This window comes from Mytilus galloprovincialis, chromosome 2 (assembly GCF_965363235.1).
Source record: "Mytilus galloprovincialis chromosome 2, xbMytGall1.hap1.1, whole genome shotgun sequence".
In the NCBI taxonomy this organism is placed as follows: Eukaryota; Metazoa; Mollusca; class Bivalvia; order Mytilida; family Mytilidae; genus Mytilus; species Mytilus galloprovincialis.
In genome coordinates this window covers 79,447,115-79,470,994 of record NC_134839.1, presented here as the reverse complement: position 1 = coordinate 79,470,994, position 23,880 = coordinate 79,447,115, and the positions used below count along the sequence as shown (strand labels likewise).

Below are 23,880 nucleotides of genomic sequence, written 5' to 3'. Positions count from 1 at the left end.
ATAGAAATAAACTGTAAACAGCAATTATGTTCAGCAAAGTAATTTCTACAAATAAGTCAAATGACCAAAATGGTCAAATGACCCCTGCAGGAGTAATTGCCCTTTATAGTCAATTTTACCAATTTTTCTTAAATGTTTGTAATCTTCGTCAAAAATCTTCTGCTCTGAAACTACTAAGACAAAATGTAACCAAACTTGTCCACAATCATCACAAGAATATCTAGTATAAAAAATGTGTCCGATGACCCTGCCGGCGAATACGTAGCAGACATGGCTAAAAATAGTACATAGGGTAAAATGCAGTTTTTTGTTTATATCTCTAAAACTGAAGCATTTAGAGCAAATCTGACTGGTGGCAAAATTGTTTATCAGATTTAGATATATCTGCCCTGAAATTGTCAGACAAATCCGACAACCAGTTGTTGGGTTGCTGCTCCGCAGTTTTTAGCTATTATCTTAGATATTATTATAGTATCTAATGATATCTTATATTGAAATTATGATTTTAACCTTATTTTACATGATTTCCAAAGCATCAGTAAATACAGGTGAGCGACACAGGTTCTTTAGAGCCTTTAGTTTTGATATGAAGACGTAAAACGATCCATTGTATATGTATCCCAATCTCTATCAAATATATGAATCAGCTATGTTCGTACACATTGTTTTATTCACATTTATGCTAATGTTCATGTTTATATCTTGCAAAATAGTCTTTTTACTACATACCCTCATGTCATACTACATGACAAATATGTTATTGTCCCCGAAGATAAACCCCAAACCACATCGTTTTTTGTGTGTTAATATCATTACAATCATAAACTGCTTGATAAATAAATTAGGTATTGATAATTCATTTGGAAACTCAACGTATACCTTTACGACACTTACCCAAGAGGAAATCCTGGATAATCATAGATCTGTTCTATGTTCCTTTGGAATTTCAACCGAATATGAAGAACTGGATATTCCATCATTTTATTGGATACCTAAACTACATAAGTGTCCTTACAAACAACGGTAAATTGCTGGATCTTCCAAGTGCTCCATGATTACCATCTTTTTTTTTATCAGCAACCAAAGCCGGGCTCCAAAGTTATTGTGAGACTGCCTATTCTAGAGGTTGGGTGAATCAGATGTGGATACTAAAAAAATCCAAAGATCTTTTGGAGTACACACAATCTTAGACTCTATCATCTTGAAATATTATTAAAACATTTGGCTTTTCAACACTTTACACAAGTATTCCCTATTCCAAAAGACATATTGAAAGAGTTATAACTTTGTTTCATTTAAAATAATGTCGAACGTAGATACAAGTACCTTGTCTTATGGATGGATAAATTCTACTTTGTAAAGAACCACTCTAATTCAAACTAAAAAATCTCTGAAACTGGCATTATTAAGATGCTTGATTTTTTTATTGACAACATATTTGTTACGTTTGGAGGAAGTGTTTTTCAACAGACTCGGAATTTCAATGGGAACCAATTGTGCCCTCTTCTTGCCGACTTGCTTCCTTATCATCACGAGACTAACTTCAAACAGGAACTTCTCAGGAAGAAAGATAAGAAGCTAGCAATAACCTTTAACTTTAAAATGATGTTCTCTCACTAAATAATACAAAATTTGGAGACTATTGTGGCGTAATCAATTCCATCTAAGATTTGATGGTCAGTTCTTAATCAGTTTAATGATCTTTCATCTTGTTTAATGTGACACTTTATACGATACATTAGTTGCACAGTTGAACTGCAATAGTTTATCCAAATAATCTAAGACCATTGGAAGTTATAATTGTGTACCTTCAAATATATAATATATATACATGTACTTTTATACGATTAAACATGTGAACATTAAGGAGACTTAGTTCAATTCTAACAGTGACTTTATGGTGGCATATATACAATAGCTAGTTCCCTATATTAACGGGCAAGATGGAGTTATCGTTCCCGGATTCATATTCCCGAAATAATGACATAGTTTCTAAAGCACACACAAGAAAGCCCCGTTATATCTGGTGGAGGATTCGGATTGAATGTCATACAATTTAAGAAATAGACAAGTAACTGAAATGCCTGGAGACGAGCAAAAATCCGCGGAAGCTAGTGGTGGAAAATTGGAGACAAAGGAACCCCAATTGGATGAACTTCTTATTACCCTCAATAAAATGACTCATGTGATGGAAATAAATACAAAACGTGGCAACAGTGCGTCAAACATCGCTATGGATACTTTTTCAGGACACCCTTCCGAAGATGCAAAACAATGGCTGGAAAAATTTGAGGCCTGGATTGTTTTTAATGGCTGGTTACAAAATGTGGACAAAACTGTCAGTGCAATGCAGCTTAAACTTGAAGGCAATGCACTCTCATGGTTTCAGGCTCTACCCAACATGACAAAGCAAAGTACAAGTGCATTGTTCAAGGGATTTTCGGACCATTTTTTATCTCTTCATCCAACGTGGATGCTGGAGCAACAGCTATACGAACGCTCATTAAGTTCAGGTGAGGGTCTAGAAGAATACATCACAGACATACAAAGACGGTGTAAGAGATTATTGAAAACTGACAGGGAGACAGTGACAGCGTTTATTCGTGGTCTCCCGGCCTCTGTTCGGTTATTTGTGATACAAAAGAACCCAAAGGATTTTAAAGAAGCAATTCAGTCCGCGAGACTAGCACAGGAGTCTCTGGCAGCTTTTCCCTCTTTCGATACTGGGTCAAATAACATTCAGCAAACGCTAAAAGAGCAACAGGAAGCAATTCAACTGCTTACAAAGTCGATACAAGAAATGAAGGCAGCAGATGACGGTGCGCGTATAAATTCCGCTAGAGAAAGAACGAACTCTAACAATAAATGCCAATTGTGTGATCGATTCGGACATCAAGCAAAAACATGCCGTCTGTTGAACGCAAGTACAAACATGAGGACTCCGCAAAGGAATGGTGTGTGTTATAACTGTGGAAAACCAGGACACTTTGCGCGTGAGTGCACGGAAAACTAAAGGCGCCTAGCAAAGACGGGCAATTTGTTAGGCACGAGATGAACTTGGATTATAATCGCCCTGATGTAAGTGACAAGTATGGAACTTTTGACAATAATTATGTATCAATGTGTCAGTCTTCTTTATTGAACAATTTTATCAATGTAAATATAGGTAGTTTATCAATGCATGCAATGATTGACACAGGTGCGGACATTAGTGTAGCTAATCCGTCAATTTTATCTAAACTTGACTCTGTGGGTATTAATGTTGTTGTTAAGCCATCTGATAAGAAAGTTATAATTACTGCAAATGATGAACATGTAGAAATTGTAGGGACAATTAATGTTGATTTGAAAGTAGGTGATGAGAGTTCAGATGTTAAATTTTATTTAGTACCTTGTTTGACCCCACAGTTAATTTTAGGTTTAGATTTTTTAAATCATCAGGGCGCTGTTATTGATTTTAATGCACAGAAAATTTCTTTTGATCCCCGACGTGTATTAATTGCCAAGTCAGATATAACTGTTCCGCCAAAGTCTGAGGTGGTAATTGCGGCAAAAATTAAAGGTGCGCAATTACCGGAAAATGTTTTAGGTTTAGCGTCAGAATCACTTAGTTTGGCTTCTCGTGGGTTATTAGCCGCAAATTCGATTGCACATGTTAGCAATGGAACAGTTATGCATGGCTTGTGTAATATTTTAGATAAGCCTATTAAAATTAAGAAAAACTCCAATGTTGGGAAATTTGTATGCATTTCTAGAGATGATAAGTTGTACGATATCAAGTTAGAAAATACACAACAAGTGGGCGGAGTTAATAACAAGAGAGACATTGATTTGCCAGATGTGTCACTTGATTTGAAAGTTGAGGAGCGTGGTCAGCTGAATGATTTACTTAGGAAATACTCTGACGTATTTGTAAATAAAGAGGGCAAGTTAGGTCAATGTGATGTTATCGAACATGAAATACACATCCCCGACACGTGTAAACCGATAAGGCAAAGGCCATACAAACTGGGCGCAAAACAAAAAGAGGTATTAGAAAATGTAGTATCAGACATGTTGAAAGACGATATTATAGAACCAAGCACTAGTCCGTGGGCAGCACCTTGTTTATTGGTCGCTAAAAAGAGTAATAAAACAACAAATACAGATTATCGTTTCGTGGTTGACTATCGAAGAGTAGATGAATGCATTGAATTAAACGCACATCCTTTATTGACTACAGAAGATGCTTTAGAAAGCGTCGGCGCTAAGCAACCAACGTACTTTTCGGCGCTAGATTTAAAGAGTGGTTTTTATCAGTCCAGTATACACCCCAAGTCTAGACCTTATACTGCATGGAGATGTCATTTAGGGCTGTTTCAATTTCGTCGTTTACCCATGGGTCTCAAAAACTCACCACAAATGTTTCAGCGTCTCATGGAAACTGTTTTGCACGGGTTGACATTTAAATTTTGTCTCATATATCTTGACGATATAATAGTATTCTCAAAAACTTTTGAAGATCATGTTCAGCATTTAACAGCAGTGTTTGAACGTTTGAAAAATGCAGGTTTGAAGCTGCATCCTAAAAAGTGTACATTTGCCAAGCGACAGATTAAATATTTGGGACATATAGTGAGCAGTGACGGTATTTTACCGGACCCGGATAAAATAAGTGCCATCAAAGACTATCCGATACCAAAACGTCTCAAGGACGTTCGTGCATTTCTTGGACTATCAGGTTACTACCGCAAGTTTATTAAAGACTATGCTAAAATCGCATCCCCCTTATATGCGCTTACTAAGAAGACTATGGATTTTGTTTGGACTGAACAGTGTGAAAATGCGTTTAAACTACTAAGAGAAGCTTTAATTTCACCACCTTTATTGGCTTATCCAGATTTTGACAAACCGTTTCAACTGTATACGGATGCAAGCTCATTTGCTCTCGGTGCGGTGTTATGTCAAACACAAAGTGGGACAGAAAGAGTGATTTGTTATTCAGGACGATCGTTAAGTAAACAAGAGCAACAATACGGAATAACGGAAAAAGAATGTTTAGCGTTGGTGTATGCAGTGAAGAAATTTGACTGTTATTTGCGTTTTACAAAATTTACTGCGTATGTAGATCATTCAGCACTAAAGTGGCTATTAACTTTGAAAGAACCAACTGGAAAATTTGCTAGATGGATAGCTTTGTTACAGTCTTATAGTATGGAAATACTATATCGCCCCGGGAATGTGACACTTTATACGATACATTAGTTGCACAGTTGAACTGCAATAGTTTATCCAAATAATCTAAGACCATTAATCAATGCCTTTGCTTACATAAATTAAGAACATGTGTTTATAGCTGGATCTTGTGAGAAACTTTATGTATTGGTCAGATATATTGGAGTAGTAGCTTGAAGTAACATGTTGTTTTATAGAGCTGGAATTTAGTAACGTTTTGTATTGGAAGTTATAATTGTGTACCTTCAAATATATAATATATATACATGTACTTTTATACGATTAAACATGTGAACATTAAGGAGACTTAGTTCAATTCTAACAGTGACTTTATGGTGGCATATATACAATAGCTAGTTCCCTATATTAACGGGCAAGATGGAGTTATCGTTCCCGGATTCATATTCCCGAAATAATGACATAGTTCTAAGACACACACAAGAAAGCCCCGTTATACTATGTTGAACGAATCTATCCCACCTAACTAGAGATGAAGGATACTACAGATACTGTTAAGTCTGCCTCATATCTTGACTGACGTCTAGAAATTGACAATGAGCGTCGATTGAAAACAAAACTTTACGAGAAAAGAGATAATTTCAGCTTCCCAGTTGTGAACTTTCATTCCAGCAGCGCCTGCATACGGAGTTTGATACGATATTTCCGGACTTATATTTCCTATCATGATTTCCTTAATAGAGGATTGCTACTCACATGGAAGCTTTATACCAAGAGTTCCAAATGGTGAAGTTGAAATCCTCCCTTCGTAAATTTTTCGGACGCCATCACGAGTTAGTTGACCGTTATGGAATAAGAGTTTCACAAATAATATCGGATATGTTCTTTATGTCGTAACTACAATACCCTTCCCTTTTCAGGAATGTGACCTACCAAATAAGACTATTTACTGCATTTGTAATAACACAAGTAACACGAGAGGTGCCACATGTTTTGCAGGACCTGCTTACCCTTCCGGAGCACTTAAGATCATCCCAGGTTTTTGGTGGGGTTCGTGTTGCTTTGTCTTTAGTTTTTTTGTTTTTTGTCTTTTTTACTTTTATTTGTCTGTCTGTCTGTCTGTTTGGTTTTTTTTTATTTTCAGCCATGGCGTGGTCAGTTTATTTTCAATCTATGACTTTGACTGTCTCTCTTGTATCTTTCGTCCCTCTTTCTAAAAATAGTTTCAACATTTTTTTATCCGTATACTAGTATATTCTTACACTATACCCATTAAATTTGGGCAAATCATTTTTTAAAACCCTATGAAAAATCTTAAGTTCCCTCACGGTAGAACTCATACTTGTTTCATGTGCGTCCTAAGCACCAAACAAAAATCTACCATTTTATTGTTCCATACCTCAATAGCTATAAATCAATCATAGCCTTTACCTGAGGCATCCGAAAACACATTAACTTCACTTGATTTGTTTGTCAAATGACTAACTTCTGATGATACATCTGCATTAACCTTTCTTTATTTGATAACCAAAACTTTAGTTCCAACTCCGTTTCTTGAGTAACCAAGACCGTTGCCTCCCATGATGTTCTATCCTGAACACATTCATAGGCATACCGATTCCTTAAGAATGTTCGCTACTCATGCATTTTAAAAGACTGTTAAAAATTGATAGCATATTAATAAAGAAACAAATGAACTGTGCTTGTTTTCGAGATATAAGCCATTGAAAATTTGGCGGGAAATAATTATCTCTAGATATTTCCTTTATTTAACATTGGCACCATTTTCCCCCTCAAAAATGATGAAAAAATAACAAGGAATTCATAATATTTTCAAAGATACATTTTAAACTATATGTAATAAAATTCTGGAAAGAAAAGTAGGTGTTAATGGGCAAAATAATTTAATGGCACAACATGAAAAACCAGAGGATTCCGAACAAGAGTAGCGAAGATCCTTAACCTTACAGTTGTACACAACACACTTTGTGTATATATTAACTGATCAATATATGAAGCTAAGAATTGTACTGATATCACCCGTTTGTCTTGTAACATGGTACATATGCAGGATATACGTTTTATAATCCTGTCAATTCTCTATTTATTTAGTTTAATTATACCTTTAGATGTATCCTATATTTATATTTAAAAAAAAGTAATCACTTTTCTTTGACTGGTTGGACTCATCTAGCCTTCTTCGTCTTTTCAGCTTTCGTCTTTTTTTCTGCTCTGTTTTTACCCTTATGTAATTTCCTTTCATTCTCCGAATCATTTACAACTGTGCTGGTTTCATATTCATGCACGACTCGCAAGCCGAAGTGGAGTGAATCAGCAATCCGTATGTACTTTTTAATGAAGTTCATTAAAGCTTTAATTTCTGATAAGTTTTCCTTGGCTTTGCATACGGTGTCTGGTGGTGGAATGTTGCCGTCTAAAAGACTGTCGAATTAGATTTTCTCAGCACCCTCATACTGCTCTATATGCCCTCGTTTTTTTTTTTGTTTTTTTTTAATTTGGACCCTTCCGTCAAGGCAGCTTCTTTATTCGAAACATGTGTTTCTGTCATCTGTTGATGTTGCACATGCATCTTTCCTATTTGGTAAGAAAACATTCACCTTATTCGAATAATCATGTCCTTTTGATTTACCGTCAACATATTTGAAATTCAGGCGTCCTTTTTTGTTTATGCTTCGAAGGGCGGCTTGAAAGTGAGATTTATTTACATGTATACCTAATACCTGTAATCAATTTACAATCACAAAACAGTCCTGATTGAACAATATCTTAAATACAAACCGGTCATACAGACGTTTATTCGTTTGCTTTAAATGTCGTCTCAAATACATTTTTTGATTTTGCTCGCTTGGTCAGACAAACCGTTTTGTTCGATTGTGTCTGTTTCTAACTAAAATATAATGCTGACGATAAGCAACAGTTGGAAGACGTTGTTTCGGACAGTAAGTCTTGTCTCGCAGTTTCATTAAAAAAAAAATACTGTCATGAAAGTAAGGTTTATTCCCTTTATATAAACATAAATATACAACAATGTTAAATCTGCAAATTTACGGGTTTGAACCCTTGCTATTTGGATATCGAGCCAACACCGCCAGCACAGTGTCTAGCGCTCTAGACCGCTTGGCCTGTCGATAAACTTTGTCGCCGAAACGTACATTAATATTACCAAGGAGAAAACTAACTGCTTCAATCATCTCATCACACCTCCAGTAATTATATCTAGCATTTTTACCTTTCTCATTAGAGAAGAAGGCTTTAAATGAGTTGCAGCAAATATATTTGCATTCAGATTTACCAAACGACCATTTAATAAAATAGGAAAACTTTTTTGTTTGATAATATTGTGTGGAAGTGTAGTGTAAAAAGTAGAAAAGTCCAAACTGTCAACAGAATCAAAAGGACCGTCGAATGCACGTAATTTATATAAAACATTCAAAGAATTGTTTAAACTCCAAAAATAGTTAAATCCACTGTTTTCATATATTTTATTACAATATATTAGGATTCAAATACTAGTAAGCTCTTTGATAGAAGGTAAGGAACTTGTTAAAGTACTGAAAGATTAGGTGTAGAACACTTACTAGAGGCCGAAATGAAACGATATTTTACTGTTGTGTTTTTTTTTGTTGGTGTAGTTTAGGTAACCAATACATAGAAGGAACCTTCAAATGTTCAGAAGAAGCCTTAAGCTGTGGTGTGGTTATGATATGTTTGTTTACTATATGACTTTCTGTGGAGCGCACAGACTTGAATGTAGATGAATCTAAAATTTCATTCTTAAGAACGTCCATGTAGTACTTACGGCATACCACTACCATATTGTTGGTTGCGTTGTCTGCCGGTGTAAACACAAACCGCTGTGGAAGTTCTTTAAGTTTATTTCTGATGTCTACTTCTGCAGGTATGTTTACTTTTGCGGATATGTTTACTTTTTCCAGTTATGCCTATTACTGCAGCTGTGTACATTTGTAGGAACTCGATCAGAGCCGCTCAATGAATTATTCTCACCTGCTTTAATACTGGAAAATTTATTCACCTTTTCAGTTTTCTTTTTTTGTGGGTTTTTCACTTTCAGAGTCACAGAATAAATTAACATTTTTCATTTTAGTGCTTAGACCTGGCATTATATTGTATATAAATATAAAAACTGAACTATTCTTTTCTCTTGTTATGAGACATAGCAATATTGTTACTTGTCAAATAGTTAATAGTAAGTCAAATATTTTTTTTTAGGTGATGAGAGTTCACCTCCCATTGAACACCAGAACAAAACAGAGCACAAAACAAATGGAAAACCTAAAGACGGCGCACAAATTGACACACCGCCTTCTCCGAAGCACGAAGAGTCTGATGACGCCGTTATTTTCATTTTCCTATCTATTATACTGTTAGCTCTTGTTGCAGGATGTGTTCTCGTCTGGTAAGTATGTCATACTCACAATCTGCTGACCTTTTAAATGTTGTATCATCTTGTCGTTCATCTTGATTTCTGAGAAATTTTGTCATTTAAATTATATGTAAAATTTAGCCATTTAATAATTTTAACATTTTGTTGTAAGAAAGACAATGGTTTTCAGTTTCAGAGATTTTCCATAAAAAAACTTTTTTTTATTTTACCTTCATTGTCTTATAATTTTGAATTCGCAGTGCACATGAATTTTGCTGTATTTTCTGAAAAGAACTATTTGATTCACTGCAAAATACATGTATTCAGGTCCTTTTTGTTGTTGATAGTATTTGTTTTTAGTCTAGAAGGTAGATATACGGATTGTTTTAGTAGTCATGTTTTACATGGTCTGTACATAAGGATATCCCACTCCCACTAGATAGCTATATCTTTACAATCTGATAAAGAAAAAAAAAAAGAAAAAATAGGGTTACAAATAAATATGCAATACTTGGAATGATTAAATAATGTAATGATCAAACTGTGTAAATGGTCAAATTAATAACATTTGTTTATACTATGAAAGTTTATCCGTCACAGTTGTCAAAATAACCCATATGAGAGACTGGTGCGTCGTTAATAATGAATGTTATTCCGGGGAAAAATGGCATTTGCTCTGAAATTGGTATCATGCCAGTTTAATAGTTATTAAAAATAACAGGCTTATAATGTAATACGCCCGACGCGCATTTTGTCTACATAAGACTCATCAGTGACGCTCAGATCAAAATAGTTTAAAAGCCAAACAAAGAAAAAGTTGAAGAGCATTGAGGACCTAAAAATCCAAATAGTTGTACCAAATACGGCTTCGGTAATCTTGTGATAAGAAAATCTTGCAACATATTAAAATACTGTAGAATTATTATAATTATACTATGAGTTCATGAACAGTTATAGAGAAACTTCAATCTATGTAACTCAAGATAAAGAGAAAACACACTTTAAGTTTAATGAATGTGACGGAGAGTTGTCTCATTTGCACTCGTACCCCATTATATTATACCTATATAGGATTACCTTACATCAATCTTACTGGCAAAGTTTCATAACTAAGGAATGACAAATTATAGATTTTTAAAATAAAACCTTTATCTTAGGAATGACGCCACCAATATGTTGTGTAAAATCAAAAGTAAGCTTTCTTGTATCAATCCTAATGTTCTACTAAAACTTGTAATTGTTTTAAGTAAATTTGAGTTTTTGTAGGAAGTGTTCATGGCACAGTATATCATAATACGTCGAATATAGTACTAACCTTTAAAACAACACTTGGAATAGATAACATCTTATGATAGCACATATGTTCCAAATGTCGTACCTATAATCCCATCCTCTTTTCCCCGAAAGTGAACTACCGAACTATACGTATTACAGATCTTGTATAAACATGATCAACACGACGTGTCCCGCAAGTAAAGCAGGATCTGCTTACCCTTCCTGAGTACAGGTCTGACATCATACCCAGTTTTTGGTGGGGTGCACGATGCTCACCCTTTAGTCTTCTATGTTGTAATTTACGACTATTGTTTGTATGTTTTTAGTTTTCTTTTTTAGCCAGTGTATTTTCAACTTTGTATGCCCCTTTGGTATCGTTCGCCTCTCTTTAAACAACCACACAAACCACAAATAACCTAAAAGTATGGTGCATTGAAACGACTCAGAGCTTTTTAAGAAAGAAATAACTTTTAGAAAGTTGATTTGACTTAATTAGTTATCAATGATACCAGGATTATAATTTAGTACGCCAGACGCGCGTTTCGTCTACATAAGACTCATCAGTGACGCTCAAATCAAAATATTTATAAAGCCAAACAAGTACAAAGTTGAAGAGCATTGAGGATCCAAAATTCCAAAAAGTTGTGCCAAATACAGCTAAGGTAATCTATACCTGGGATAAGAAAATCTTTAGTTTTTTCGAAAATTCAAAGTTTTGTAAACAGCAAATTTATAAAAATAACCACATTATTGATATTCATGTCAACACAGAATTGTTGACTACTGGGCTGGTGATACCCTCGGGGACGAAACGTCCACCAGCAGTGGCATCGACCCAGTGGTGTAAATAGTTATCAAAGGTAATAAATGTATTTCTTTGTGTTGAAGGCATAGGAAAAAGACAAAGCAGAAGGAAATCGAGGCAAAAAAGAAAGCGGAAGTTGAATTAGAAACTGCTAAGAAAAGACAGAGTTCAAAGAAAAAAGCAAAGAAGCTTGGATCCAACAAAAAGACTTCATCACTTCAAACTAAAAACAATAGGAGTCAAGGTTTGTCTTTCATATGATACTTTGAACAGAACTACTATCTCCTCATTTAATTTTCTACATGAAAAGCTTGAGAACTTTTGGCTATTGTCAATTATTTTTTTATGAATCATTTACAAATGAAAAACACATAATATGTGTTGTATATTAATTTTTAGACCTGTTAATTATAAATTAGTCTTAATGGCGAATACATGAGAGTTACAAGTTTATAATTACACTTTCAATAAACAACTAAATCTGGAAAAAAATGTATTGATCAAAATTTAGTCTTCAACAGTGAAAAATTGACACATAAATTCAACAATCGCTAAATAACTGCACAAATTTAATGAACTCTACAGATAAAAACCTATTCTAAAAGAGAAAAAAAACATACGACACTGAGGAAATTATTGGCACAATGGTAAATTATTTTAGAACGACAAATTACAAACTAAATCATCTCTGTGAGCCATTTCTGTCATTTTGGTTATTCTTTTCGTTAATTACCATAACTGAAGGTATTACAACAAGATTATACACAAAGCTTCGTCTAGATAAGATATATGTTGTAATAAATTTTTAGACCCTGCACTTAATTTAGACAGATATCATAGAATGAATAAATCCTACTCTGTTTCATGAAGAAAAAAAACATAATTCAAAATTATTGTTTATCTTATAGAAGGGACACATAATACCATGTAAAACCACTTTCATTCAAACAAATCTTCTTGAAACTGGTTTTATCAAAATGGTTTTGTTGTTTTACAACTTGTTTGATACTTCAGTAGGACGTGTTTGTAACAGTCCGTATTCCTAATGGAGTCACAATGTCCGTCTTCTCTGTGATTCTTTCTTTTCTCCATTTAAGGCAACTATAAATTATACACAAAACTTCATATTAATTAGAGACTGTATATCATGTGCTAACTCTTTTACTAAATACAGATTAAAAAAATTAATACAACTTCGCTTTATGAAATAGTAAACGTGCATACAAAATTATGCATTGCTTTCAAAAAGGTTCACATAATTCTATCATATAAATAAGAGACCACATAGCATGTGCTGACTCTTCATCTATAGAAAGATTTAATGAATAAATCCTTCTTAGTTTCATAAAAATAAAGAATAGTCAACGTGCAATCTTTTATGAGGCTTTAGAAAGAGACATTTAAAACTATGTAAAAAACCACTTTGATTCAAACTAAAGTTCTTGAAGCTGGTAGCATTAATAAACTTATCATAGAAACAAGGACTGAAATTTTGTATTTTGTCCACAAAAGACTCACAAGTGACAGTCGAATAAAAAAATTTAAAAAGGCCAAATAAAGTAAGAAGTTGACGAGCATTGAGGATCAAAAATTCTGTAAAAGTTTTGCCACATACAGCTTAGATAATCTATTCATGAGGTAGAAAGGTCTTAGTATTAAAAAAAAACTATGTTTTGTAAACAGATAATTAAAATAATGAACATATCAATGATAATTCACTTCAAGACAGAATTGCTGACTACTGGGCTGTTGATACCTATGGAGAATAAAAACTTTATCAGCAGTGACATCGACCCAGAGGTTGTAAAAAAAACTCATCATAGAAACCAGGATTGAAATTTTGTATTTGCATCAGATGCACGTATCGTCTTGTTTCCTAAATTGTTGTGGACAACATCTTGATATTTTTGTTGCACGGTTATTTCAAAAGTCTGCATTCTTATGGGAAACAAACTTGTTCATCTTTTCTTGTCCCTTTTAACCATACAAGGCATTCTTCACACAAACTGCAATGAAAAGATCATGTATCATTTAACGTTACGTTCAATCATAAAGGCGATCTGAATAACTCGTACTGTGATGATTATATTACATCTGTTTCAATCAAAATGACAATTACCTGATACAAATAGATCAACTTCATATCTTTACTCACAAGAAGAAAGCGGCAGTGCTGATCAGTTGAGAATTAGAAACACAACAAAATACAGATTACTTCAATGTAAAATGTTGTTTTGAACCTTCCAGTTTCATGTAGCAACGTTTCAGTATCACCAGCTTATATCATAATATTCCACCATGCGTATGCTATAGTATATTCTTAATAAAGAACGACTTCTTTAAAGAAAAAAATGAATCATTCTTTGTAAACCTGTATGCGGTATCGGTTGCAGATTATCGCCGGATTTTTACTTGCCGGCCCAACACTCTGGCACCTGTTTTCGCCCCTTTGTTTTGTATGGCTGAATCTTTAGCTTAAATTGGATTGCTTTGTGGACCATGGTTCGTTTTTTCAGTCCAAGTATGGTCTTTTTTCGTACTGTGTGGTTGTTAGGCAACCTTATTCTTCTCTAAAGGTAAATCATATGTAGCTACACATTTCGTGATACTTAGTCCATCTATAATACTAAAATAACGAGGTCCAATTTGTCAGCCGTCATGGGGTAAAAACGACAAATCAAAGAATTCAACTTTATATATAGCTAATATAGGACAATGGTGTAGATTACACATTACACCACTCCAGACCCTTTTGTTTTCCACATAATTAATATTGCCAATAATTAACAAGTTCCGGGTCGAATCCGATACCGATATCAATAGTATATTCACCTGTTACCTATTATCTTATCTGTACGTTCCGCACCTGACAGGCGTACTACCAAACGGTGTATTTAGGATTTTGCTATATACACGGGTCATAATCACAGGGTTGACTCTTCTAAATTCAATCATTGTCAAATTTTTCCCTATTGTAGTATTTTAATCAGTAAGACTTTCTAATATAACAATACGAATACTAAAATCTTGACTTAAAATAAGGCGTATAGGTACAGTTTTCAATCTGTTAACGAGCATGAAGTAAAACAGCGAATAAAAGAATTCAACTTTATGTATAAATTATATAGGACAATGCTGTTGATTAAAAAATATTCCGTTCTAGGACCTTTTGTTTTCCAAATAATTAATATTACCAATAATTGGTAAGTTCCAGGTCGACGGGTTCACACAGAAAGAGTTTGAAAGTAGAGAAAACTGTGTGGGCCGAGAACACAGTTATTTCGTAGTGCATTTCTTTTAGACCATAAATTCAAATTAAAAAAATCGCACCTGCTCTTTCTCAAAACGATTTTTACAGTGTAGTGTACTACCAGTGAGACAAATAGTATCAAAATTATAGACTCTTCTACCAGCTTTAACTCAAAATATTGACAATTCTGTGTTAAGGGGGTGTAAAATTCAGTTTGACAGCTTCAGACGTGATACAATTTGACCTTTTTGAACTGAATTTTTTTAACATGTAATTACATCCCCCTACTTAATAATTCATGCATTTAATATCAAGAAATAAATTGGGAAAGTGTATTAAATAAAACTTGCAAGTTATACACTGTTTACACTTGGGACTATATTCGTAGACAACGAAAACCAAAGGACGATAGCTGTGTCCTTTGACCGTGTATCTTATAATCGGCATGTTTTTATTAGATGACAATACCAATACTTAAATAAGGCTTACGCATAGTTATATACTTTAATTCAGTCACGGACCCGCGATATCACGGATGTGTTCTAGTATTAATAAAACTGATAACCCGTATTTACCTGTCAATAATCAACTAACAATAGTATTCACTGTGTTTGGAATAATATTAAGGGTTTGAAATATTGTAGGACTCATTAATGTATTTGTTTTGTTGTTGTTATTATCTGACTCCTAAATGTATTTGTGTTGTTGTTGTTATGATATGACTCCTAAATGTATTTGTTTTCTTGTTGTTGGTTTTTGTGAAAAGAGGAAAAATAATTTGAAATAAACTATCTTTTTATTGTCCCAGCCTCTAAGAACATCTTATCTCACTTCAATTTCACGAACAGATAACTTAACACTATATATGGAATACGAACAGCATTATAACCAAAGTTCCTGATACACTAGCATAACCTGTGGTTTTGTTCATGGCTAGTAAATATTCCGAAATGTTACACTATAGCAAGTGAACATAAATCTATGGTAAGCGGGGAAACAAATGTTACAGAAATATCAACCAATTCACAACGTCAAATTCAGCATTATTGATCCATGATTTACTAACTTCATCGTAAGCAGTAACCGTTCATGAAGGAACTCGTGATAGGTAACAAAGGCACAAGAATACTGTATCAGATGAAAAGTATATTAAACAACATACAATCGCAGCTGGAATGTTGCTACAGAGAATTGGAAAGCTGACGATTAAAAAACTGAGAAAAGTTTAGTTCATATCCGAATCTTATCGTTGATTTCTATATTTTACAACAGAGATATGAAGCAGACTAGCAATATCTTTGATATCTTTTATTGCAAGTTCAATGGGATAACAAATATTCACAATTACTTTTTAAATAAGAGGACATCTTTTATTGCAAGTTCAATGGGATAACAAATATTCACAATTACTTTTTAAATAAGAGGACATTATCTTAAAAGTGGAGCGTAAAAAAGCTTCTATTCGTTTATCTTGGAAAAAATCCTGTATGAAGTGTGGATATTCTTTAACAAAGATAAAAATCAACAAGAAGTGTAACAAGGCTGCGTCTTATTTGTTAGTGCTGATTGTTTATTCATAAATGAACCAAATGTACCAAATCTTCAAAATATGTTGATTTGATTATATTTTAAAGTTTAAAAATGAGGAAATCGTCTGTAAACGGCAGTGAAGTAAAAAGTAATCATTCTAGTGCACGGTAAATCTTATGTTGTATGTTTAATAACAGATATTTTCATTTTAGTATCCACATTGGATTCACATCAGTCCCGAGCAAGTCGTTACTCAGTAAATCAGAATCCTAGTGATCAGTGTGAGTAGAATAAAATTGAGAATGGAAATGGGTAATGTGCCAAAGAGACAACAACCCGACCATAGAGCAGACAACAGCAGGTCACCAACAGGTCTTCAATGCAACGAGAAATTCCCGCACCCGGAGGCGTCCTTCAGCTGGCCCCTAAACAAATTTATACTAGTTCAGTGATAATGAACGCCATACTAAACTCCAAATTGTACACAAGAAACTAAAAATTAAAATAATTCAAGACTAACAATGGCCAGAGGCTCCTGACTTGGGACAGGCGCAAAAATGCGGCGGGGTCAAACATGTTTATGAGATCTCAGCCCTCCCCATACACCTCTAGCCAATGCAGAAAAGTAAACGCATAACAATACGCACATTAAAATTCAGTTCAAGAGAAGTCCGAGTCTGTAAATAAATGTTTATATAAAGAAAAAATGTCAAGGAGTGCAATATTGCGTTTATTTAATTATCTAATGAGTAATGTGGTTATTGAGTAGCGTTAAGCTTGTAACTGTACACAGCCATATTACGTGAAATGCGATGAAGGCTAAAAATTTTGCAATTCGTATTCAATTTCTTTATCGATTTATATCATAAAGCTATGAATGGTTACATTTAAGAGAATTTCGTTAAATGTAAAAAAATAAATCTAAAAAACTACAAAACTTCTACATGAAAAATGACATGTGTAATGTCGTGTAATGTCGTATTCATAAAAAGATACAGAAATAAGCAGAAACCAGAAAGCAATCAAGAACCGAAAGTAGGAGATGAGTTGTAGCAAAATTGACAGAAAACAAACAAAAATAAACAAAACACTGACCAGAAAACTTAAAATTATGGAACAAAAACCGAAGGTTAATCATTTGATCTTCATGGGTGAATAGCTAATATAAAGTCACAGCTGGAATATTGGTACACAGAAGTGGAAAGTTAACGATGGGAAAAGTAATAAAATCTTGCAGCATTATATTTAGTTCTTATCCGACTCTTATCATTGATTTATATGTGTTAGCAAAGTTATATAGTAGACTTAACGAAATCGTGTGTATCCTTTTTTGCAAGATCATTGGGATACATTAACATATTCACAAATAGTTTCAGAGTTTTATAATAAGAAGACAAAACCAAAATAGCGGAAAGTGAAGAAATAAGGATAATATTAGCCCTCTTATCATCTTCAAAAAATTCATGTATGAAGTGTGGAAATTCGTTCACAAGGATAAACGTCAGTTAGAAGTGGAACACAGCTGGTTCTAAATATGGTAATTTGATTATATGTTTAAGTTTAAAATAAGGTAGTGTTGTGTGAACGGTTGTGAAATGAAATGTTATCATGCTATTACATGAGAAGTGGTATTTAGATTGTATGTTATATAACAGATGTTTTCAATTTTTAGTATACCCTTTGAATTCACACCAGTCCGGAGCAAGCCGTAACACAGTAACTCAAAATTCCAGAAATCATTGTGAGTAGAATAAATATGGTTACAGAGAATGCGTGTTAATATATAGGATAATATAGATAAATTTCTAAGAGTCCAGTATTGCGTTTTTTTACTTGTAATGTAATGTGGTTATTGAGTAGAGTTCAGCTTGAAATTTTTTACATATGGGTCAGTCCATTCACACAGTGCTTTAGTGGTATAACAGGGAAAAGCTGTAATATTTTTTTGTATGGATTCATTGAATGCTACAAAATGGATAGACCCATATGTAGTCAAGTTTATTTTCTGTATCTGCTTTTTAGCTCAAATTAAACAAAAGTACAAAAAGAACTGTAGTGAATATTGTCACAAAGAAAGTAAACGAATATTATGAGTGTCCATTAAGTAGACATTTAATCGGATAAATTCTTTCTTAACTTAAGTTTTGAAGTCTGAAATGAAATTGTTTCTAAAATATCGTATTAAAAGAAAAACATTAAAGGAACAATCACCCGAATGGTTGCCTACGATATAATGAAGCTAAATGATGTAGAAATAAATTTGTATGTGACAGACTGAAACATCAAAAGTTCAGCACTTAAGTGTAAATAACTACAAAGCCCACAATAACATATTTGAAGCCTGCCTGCGTAGAAGACACGTTGGTGTCCTAGTAACGGCCTAGTCTGTGTTTTGCCCTTTGGTCTGGTAGTTGTTTCTTTGATACATTTCCCGTTTCCATTCTCAATTTTATCTTAATGGATCATTATATTTTACTTTTACATAAATATTTTATATTTATATTTTGGTATGTTTTTGGCACAAGCTTGCAACAAACGATAAAAAATTATCGGGTAAACTGTACAAGTTACTTTGGTACATGCATGAGCATGAAGGTTATAATTTCAATTGGTTTAACTATGTAAAATCCGTGTTTAATGACTGTGGCTTTTGTGAAGTATATAATATTCCGGAGCAAGTTGATTATAATTATATTAAAACTAATGTGAGGCAGCGTCTCCTGAGGACCAGTTTATTCAAAAATGGTTCTCTGATATAAATAACCCATCAAGGGGGGAATTTTATTTACACTTCAAAGAAGAGTTTTGCTTAGAACCTTATCTGTTAAAATTGAGGCGGGGTCATAGAGTTAATATATGTAAACTAAGGGTATGTAATACAAAGTTTCCCATTAAAGCAGGAAGGTGGAGAAATGTACCACGAAATGAGAGACTTTGTCCACTTTGTAAAGCTGGTCTTGGGGATGTGTACCACTATATATGTATATGTACCAATTGTGAAGTTAAAGATTTAAGGGGATAGTTCATACCTCTATATTATTCAAAATATCCAAATGTTAAAAAAGTACTGGGTATGCTTAAATATTGTAATAATAATGTGCTGTCTAAGCTGTCAATTTTTATTCAAAAGGTAGAAAAGATGCTTGTCTGATTTAAAATTGCAATAAACAAAGATTTATTTCTGAAGATGTATAATATAAAAATGTATACTGAATGTATTATGAAATATGTTGTGATTTATATTGTGTATAATATGCTCCTGTTACGCAGTCTTCTGCGGCTGAGTTTTCTTTAATAAACTATAAACTATAAAACTGTACAAAAAAATGAAATATATCATTGAATATTAACGTCTAACTTAACAGGAAACACATCAAAGTATTTTAAAACGAAATTCAATTCTAAATATGGCCGCCTTATATTTTACAGTGAATTTTTATAATCGGGGATTATGTAGAATCATTGATTTTTCATGTATTTTGTACAATAACTCAAATTGATATTGTTTGCCAAACACAGGGTCGGATGCATATATATATGCATGAACTGAATGTACATACATAGTGCATGAAATATTCTGTAACGTCGATATAGATTATTGAAAATAATTTTATCTTGTCTGTGTCCCAATTAACAATTAAGCACTTCAAACTTTGCAAACAAAGGCAACTAAACGTACAGAAAAGTCAGACGAATGTTTGACGGATCGAACACAAATTTGGAAAAGGTCAACATTCCCTATTATGTTTTAATACCGATTCAGTCTGTTTGATTGCGAGGAGGGAGACCAAAAAATAAATAAACTCATCATAGATACCAGGACTAAATTTTATATATACGCAGTTGAAGAGCATTGAGATCCAAAATTCCTAAAAGTGTTGCCAAATACAGCTAAGATAATCTATGCCTGAGGTAGAAAAGCCTTAGTATTTCAAAAAATTCAAGTTTTGTAAACAGTCAATTTATAATTATAACAATATCAATGATAATTCATGTCAGTAACGATTGCGAAGTGAAATGTTATCATGCAATTGCATCAGAAGTCGGATTTAAATTGTATGTTCTATAACAGATGTTTTCAATTTTTAGTATACCCTTTGGATTCACACCAGTCGAGAGCAAGCCGTTACACAGAAACTCAGAGGCCCGACGATTATTGGGAGTAGAATAAATGTTGACATAAAGAAACAGATTTAATGGAAGCAATATTGCCTACACTTATGTTAAGTGGTTAATGAGTAGGGTTAAGCTTGAAACTGTAGTCAACTTTAATTTCTATATATGCATTTTTGCTAAAAATAAACTGTGTATGTAAAAAGTACCATATTGAACATTGTAACAAAAGAAAAGAGCATACGAATATGTTTGATATGGCATTACGAGTGTTAATAAAACGGACATTTGTGAAAACTCTTTTGTAACTATAATCCTTATTATCTGAAATACAATCATGAAATGCTTGTGTGTGGATTCATAAATTCAGATAGTGGTGAGTTCGTGGTATGAGCGGCATAAAATGAAAATGTTCGCTGTTTTTGCTACTACGCCCTCATTGACAGGACCATTCCTGATTAAAATTTGTCAAAAGTCTGATTAAGAGCCCGTGAATCGTTGATTGATAATCAAACTTTAATTAAAATTTGTAACAAAAATTATTTAATCACGACTGTCAGATATTGTTCAGGGAGCGTGGATATTCAAACGTTTCCAAGCGAATTTGTCCATATAATTTCGTTCTTAATCCGATTCTAATCCGATTTGTATCTTTCGCATGGTAAAAAGAGACCTAATGTGTCCCAATTCTACCGAATGTGATTCGACATATATCATACTATGACCAGACAGTGAACCAACGTTGACGGTCCCTCCGTTAGAAAATTGTCGGCATATTCAGATGATCAGACACTGTTACAACGTCATCATATCGCGGTCCATTGTACCGCATTACAGACGGCTTTGTCTGAACTCAGTCGTAATGTGTTCTGTAATTGCCGGGACTCGAACGTGGGTATAATTGCGAAATTTCGTATTTATAACGGAATTCTTCCGGAACTGTTTGATGCAATCTTGAATCAATCGACAAGAGAAACAGAAATGACCGTTCCACATGACACTGTCCAGAAATCACAGAACATTGTCAGGATTTTGATCCGACACAGCAAAATCTGTCACGACATAGTCACGCTGGCAATCCGACTACAAAAAATCGGCTGATTTCCCCGAATGTTACGGGACGCACTTAATGCGGCGTTCACACATTTCCGATTATTGCTCCCGTTTGAGATCAGACAGCGATAAGACACGAAAAGTGAAAAAGTCGGATTACTATCCTCAGTTTTCAACAAATGGAAGTTTTTAACGACCTTGACTGGCTATACAGCCCTATTATCTTGAATGTCCTATCATGTTATCGATGCAGTTGTTTAAGTTCGTAACACATTCCTACGGGTTGGAAAGGTCCAGATAGTTCAGCAAAGCACCCCGACAGTTAAGTACGACCTGTAACATTCAACCGCTTACTGCTGAGTAAGCATATACTGCTTCACATGTGGGTACAGTCGTGTCGTTCATGTAATTACAAACAAACCCGATGATAAGTCTTAGTCAGTGGATCACGTTCGATGGAAAAAGGCCGGGATTATAGTAACGACATTTGGAACTTATCCGACATCTATCAAACAGGTATTTCAATACAAAGGATTATTGAAACTTCAACACTTGGAACTCTTGGTATAATAGCTTCCTTGTTAGCTAGAACCCTCTACCCCCCAAAAAATGCAATTTGTTTGATACATATAATCTGGGAGAAATATATACTGCATATAAAGGTGCTGCACGAATGTTGCTACATATATTGAAAAGTTAAACAATTGGGCAGCGGAACTCACCTCTTTTCAACCAAACCTTATTTTAAGTGTTTAGTTGTTACTCCAGATATTAGTACGGTGACCAGACCCAATATTTTTAAAATTTAATCGTCAAACATACTATATGGCTATATTATATATCATTGGATTCGGAAAAATGAGTACTTTTGGAATATCGATGTCGTCAAAAAGAAATGTGGTAACAGTTTTGCACAAATTAAGGTCAAAGATCAACATACTGTTTTCTTTTTTTTTCTTTCTATATTTTCAAAATTGAAAGATATAACCAGTATTTTGTATTACATTTCTAATCAATTGGCAACGAATTATCACGAAAATGTAAAAAAAAAGGAACTTATTACTTAGTAATCGAATAATTCTGAAAATTGGCGTTTTTCAAACACTTCTATTATACAAGTTCAATACAAATTCCGTTAAAGTTACAGTAGTTACCTTGCTGGGTGCCGGGTGACATTCAACCTCAGCAATAAATGGTAAATGTTGTTTTCAATTGAAGCCTTCTATCCCGAACGTTTATTTTGCAAAAGCTCATGCATGTAATTCATTACAACAAAAAAACACTTGTTACCTCGAAAACAGTTAAAAAAATCCAATCAAAATGATCCACAAAACAGATTTCATTCAAGAGTATCTTCTGATTCATCTGTCAAGGAATTTCTACATAATTCTGACCCTTGACAAGAGCAAAGCTCCGTACATGTAAGGGTTTGTTATGAACAAACACTTTTTAAATGAAGATTTTCCCGTACATGAACACACAAGATCCTGCAAGAATTCTGCTGACATGTGCCCTTCAAAATAAACGGGTGTAATGAATTAGTTAATTTTCGCCAACGGTATTCTAAGGGTGACGGAACAGGGTTTTTAGCAATGTGCGATGCGGTTAAAATTGCCGATTCACAGAGAGGTAACCTGACTAAACCTACATCTCTACTGGTGGCAAGCTTGACACGCATTTTATTCATATCATGGTTTATAGGGATTCTTCAGATCATACATCTTCGAAACTAAATTCTTGCACAAACAAGGGCTTCATCTTCGTCAGTACTCCCAAAGCTCTGTAACTACAATAGTGTCCTTCAAAGTCTTGTAGACTATTTTCTCACAGAGACGAAGTTGTGTCACATCCGGTAAGAGTGTGTACAGCAGGAGGCAGTTTATAAATTGTTTTGGGAAAGCAAGCACAAAGTTGGTGAACGGGTAAAAATCTTCAACTATTCTTTACACTGCTAATGTTCCCCATCTGCACCTACAACTCTCATGCATGTGTCATCTGTTTGTAGTAGTGAACACACAGAACAATCACACCCGTATCAGAGGTCCGTATTATTATTCTGTCGCTCTTTCTCATTTCTGATAACTTCATGTCAAAGTATAAGGCATTAATTATCATACGAGTATTGGCCCTTGTTGAGTGCTAACCAAGTTACGACAGCCATTAACATTATTGTTTGAAATGACTTCGACAATTTCGGATTTACAAACGTTCCGGCTAAGTAAAGTTCACTATAAGATGGAATCAGGGGATATGTCATAGTTTTGAAGAAGAAAAACC

The 23,880-nt window shown here is 34.0% G+C and overlaps 1 protein-coding gene across 3 annotated transcripts in view; it reads left to right on the top strand.

Moving 5' to 3' along the window:
* Window positions 1-20,897, top strand: part of LOC143064501 (uncharacterized) — a 39,622-nt gene extending 18,725 nt beyond the window's left edge. For all 3 annotated transcript variants that reach the window (XM_076237369.1, XM_076237370.1, XM_076237368.1), the window contains 5 exons: window positions 9,424-9,610; window positions 11,741-11,901; window positions 16,650-16,718; window positions 18,110-18,178; window positions 20,527-20,897. In XM_076237369.1, coding sequence (XP_076093484.1) covers window positions 9,424-9,610; window positions 11,741-11,901; window positions 16,650-16,718; window positions 18,110-18,178; window positions 20,527-20,603 — 563 coding nt within the window. In that variant the 3' untranslated portion in view covers window positions 20,604-20,897. The remainder of the gene's footprint in view (window positions 1-9,423; window positions 9,611-11,740; window positions 11,902-16,649; window positions 16,719-18,109; window positions 18,179-20,526) is intronic.
* Window positions 20,898-23,880: the final 2,983 nt, after the last annotated feature.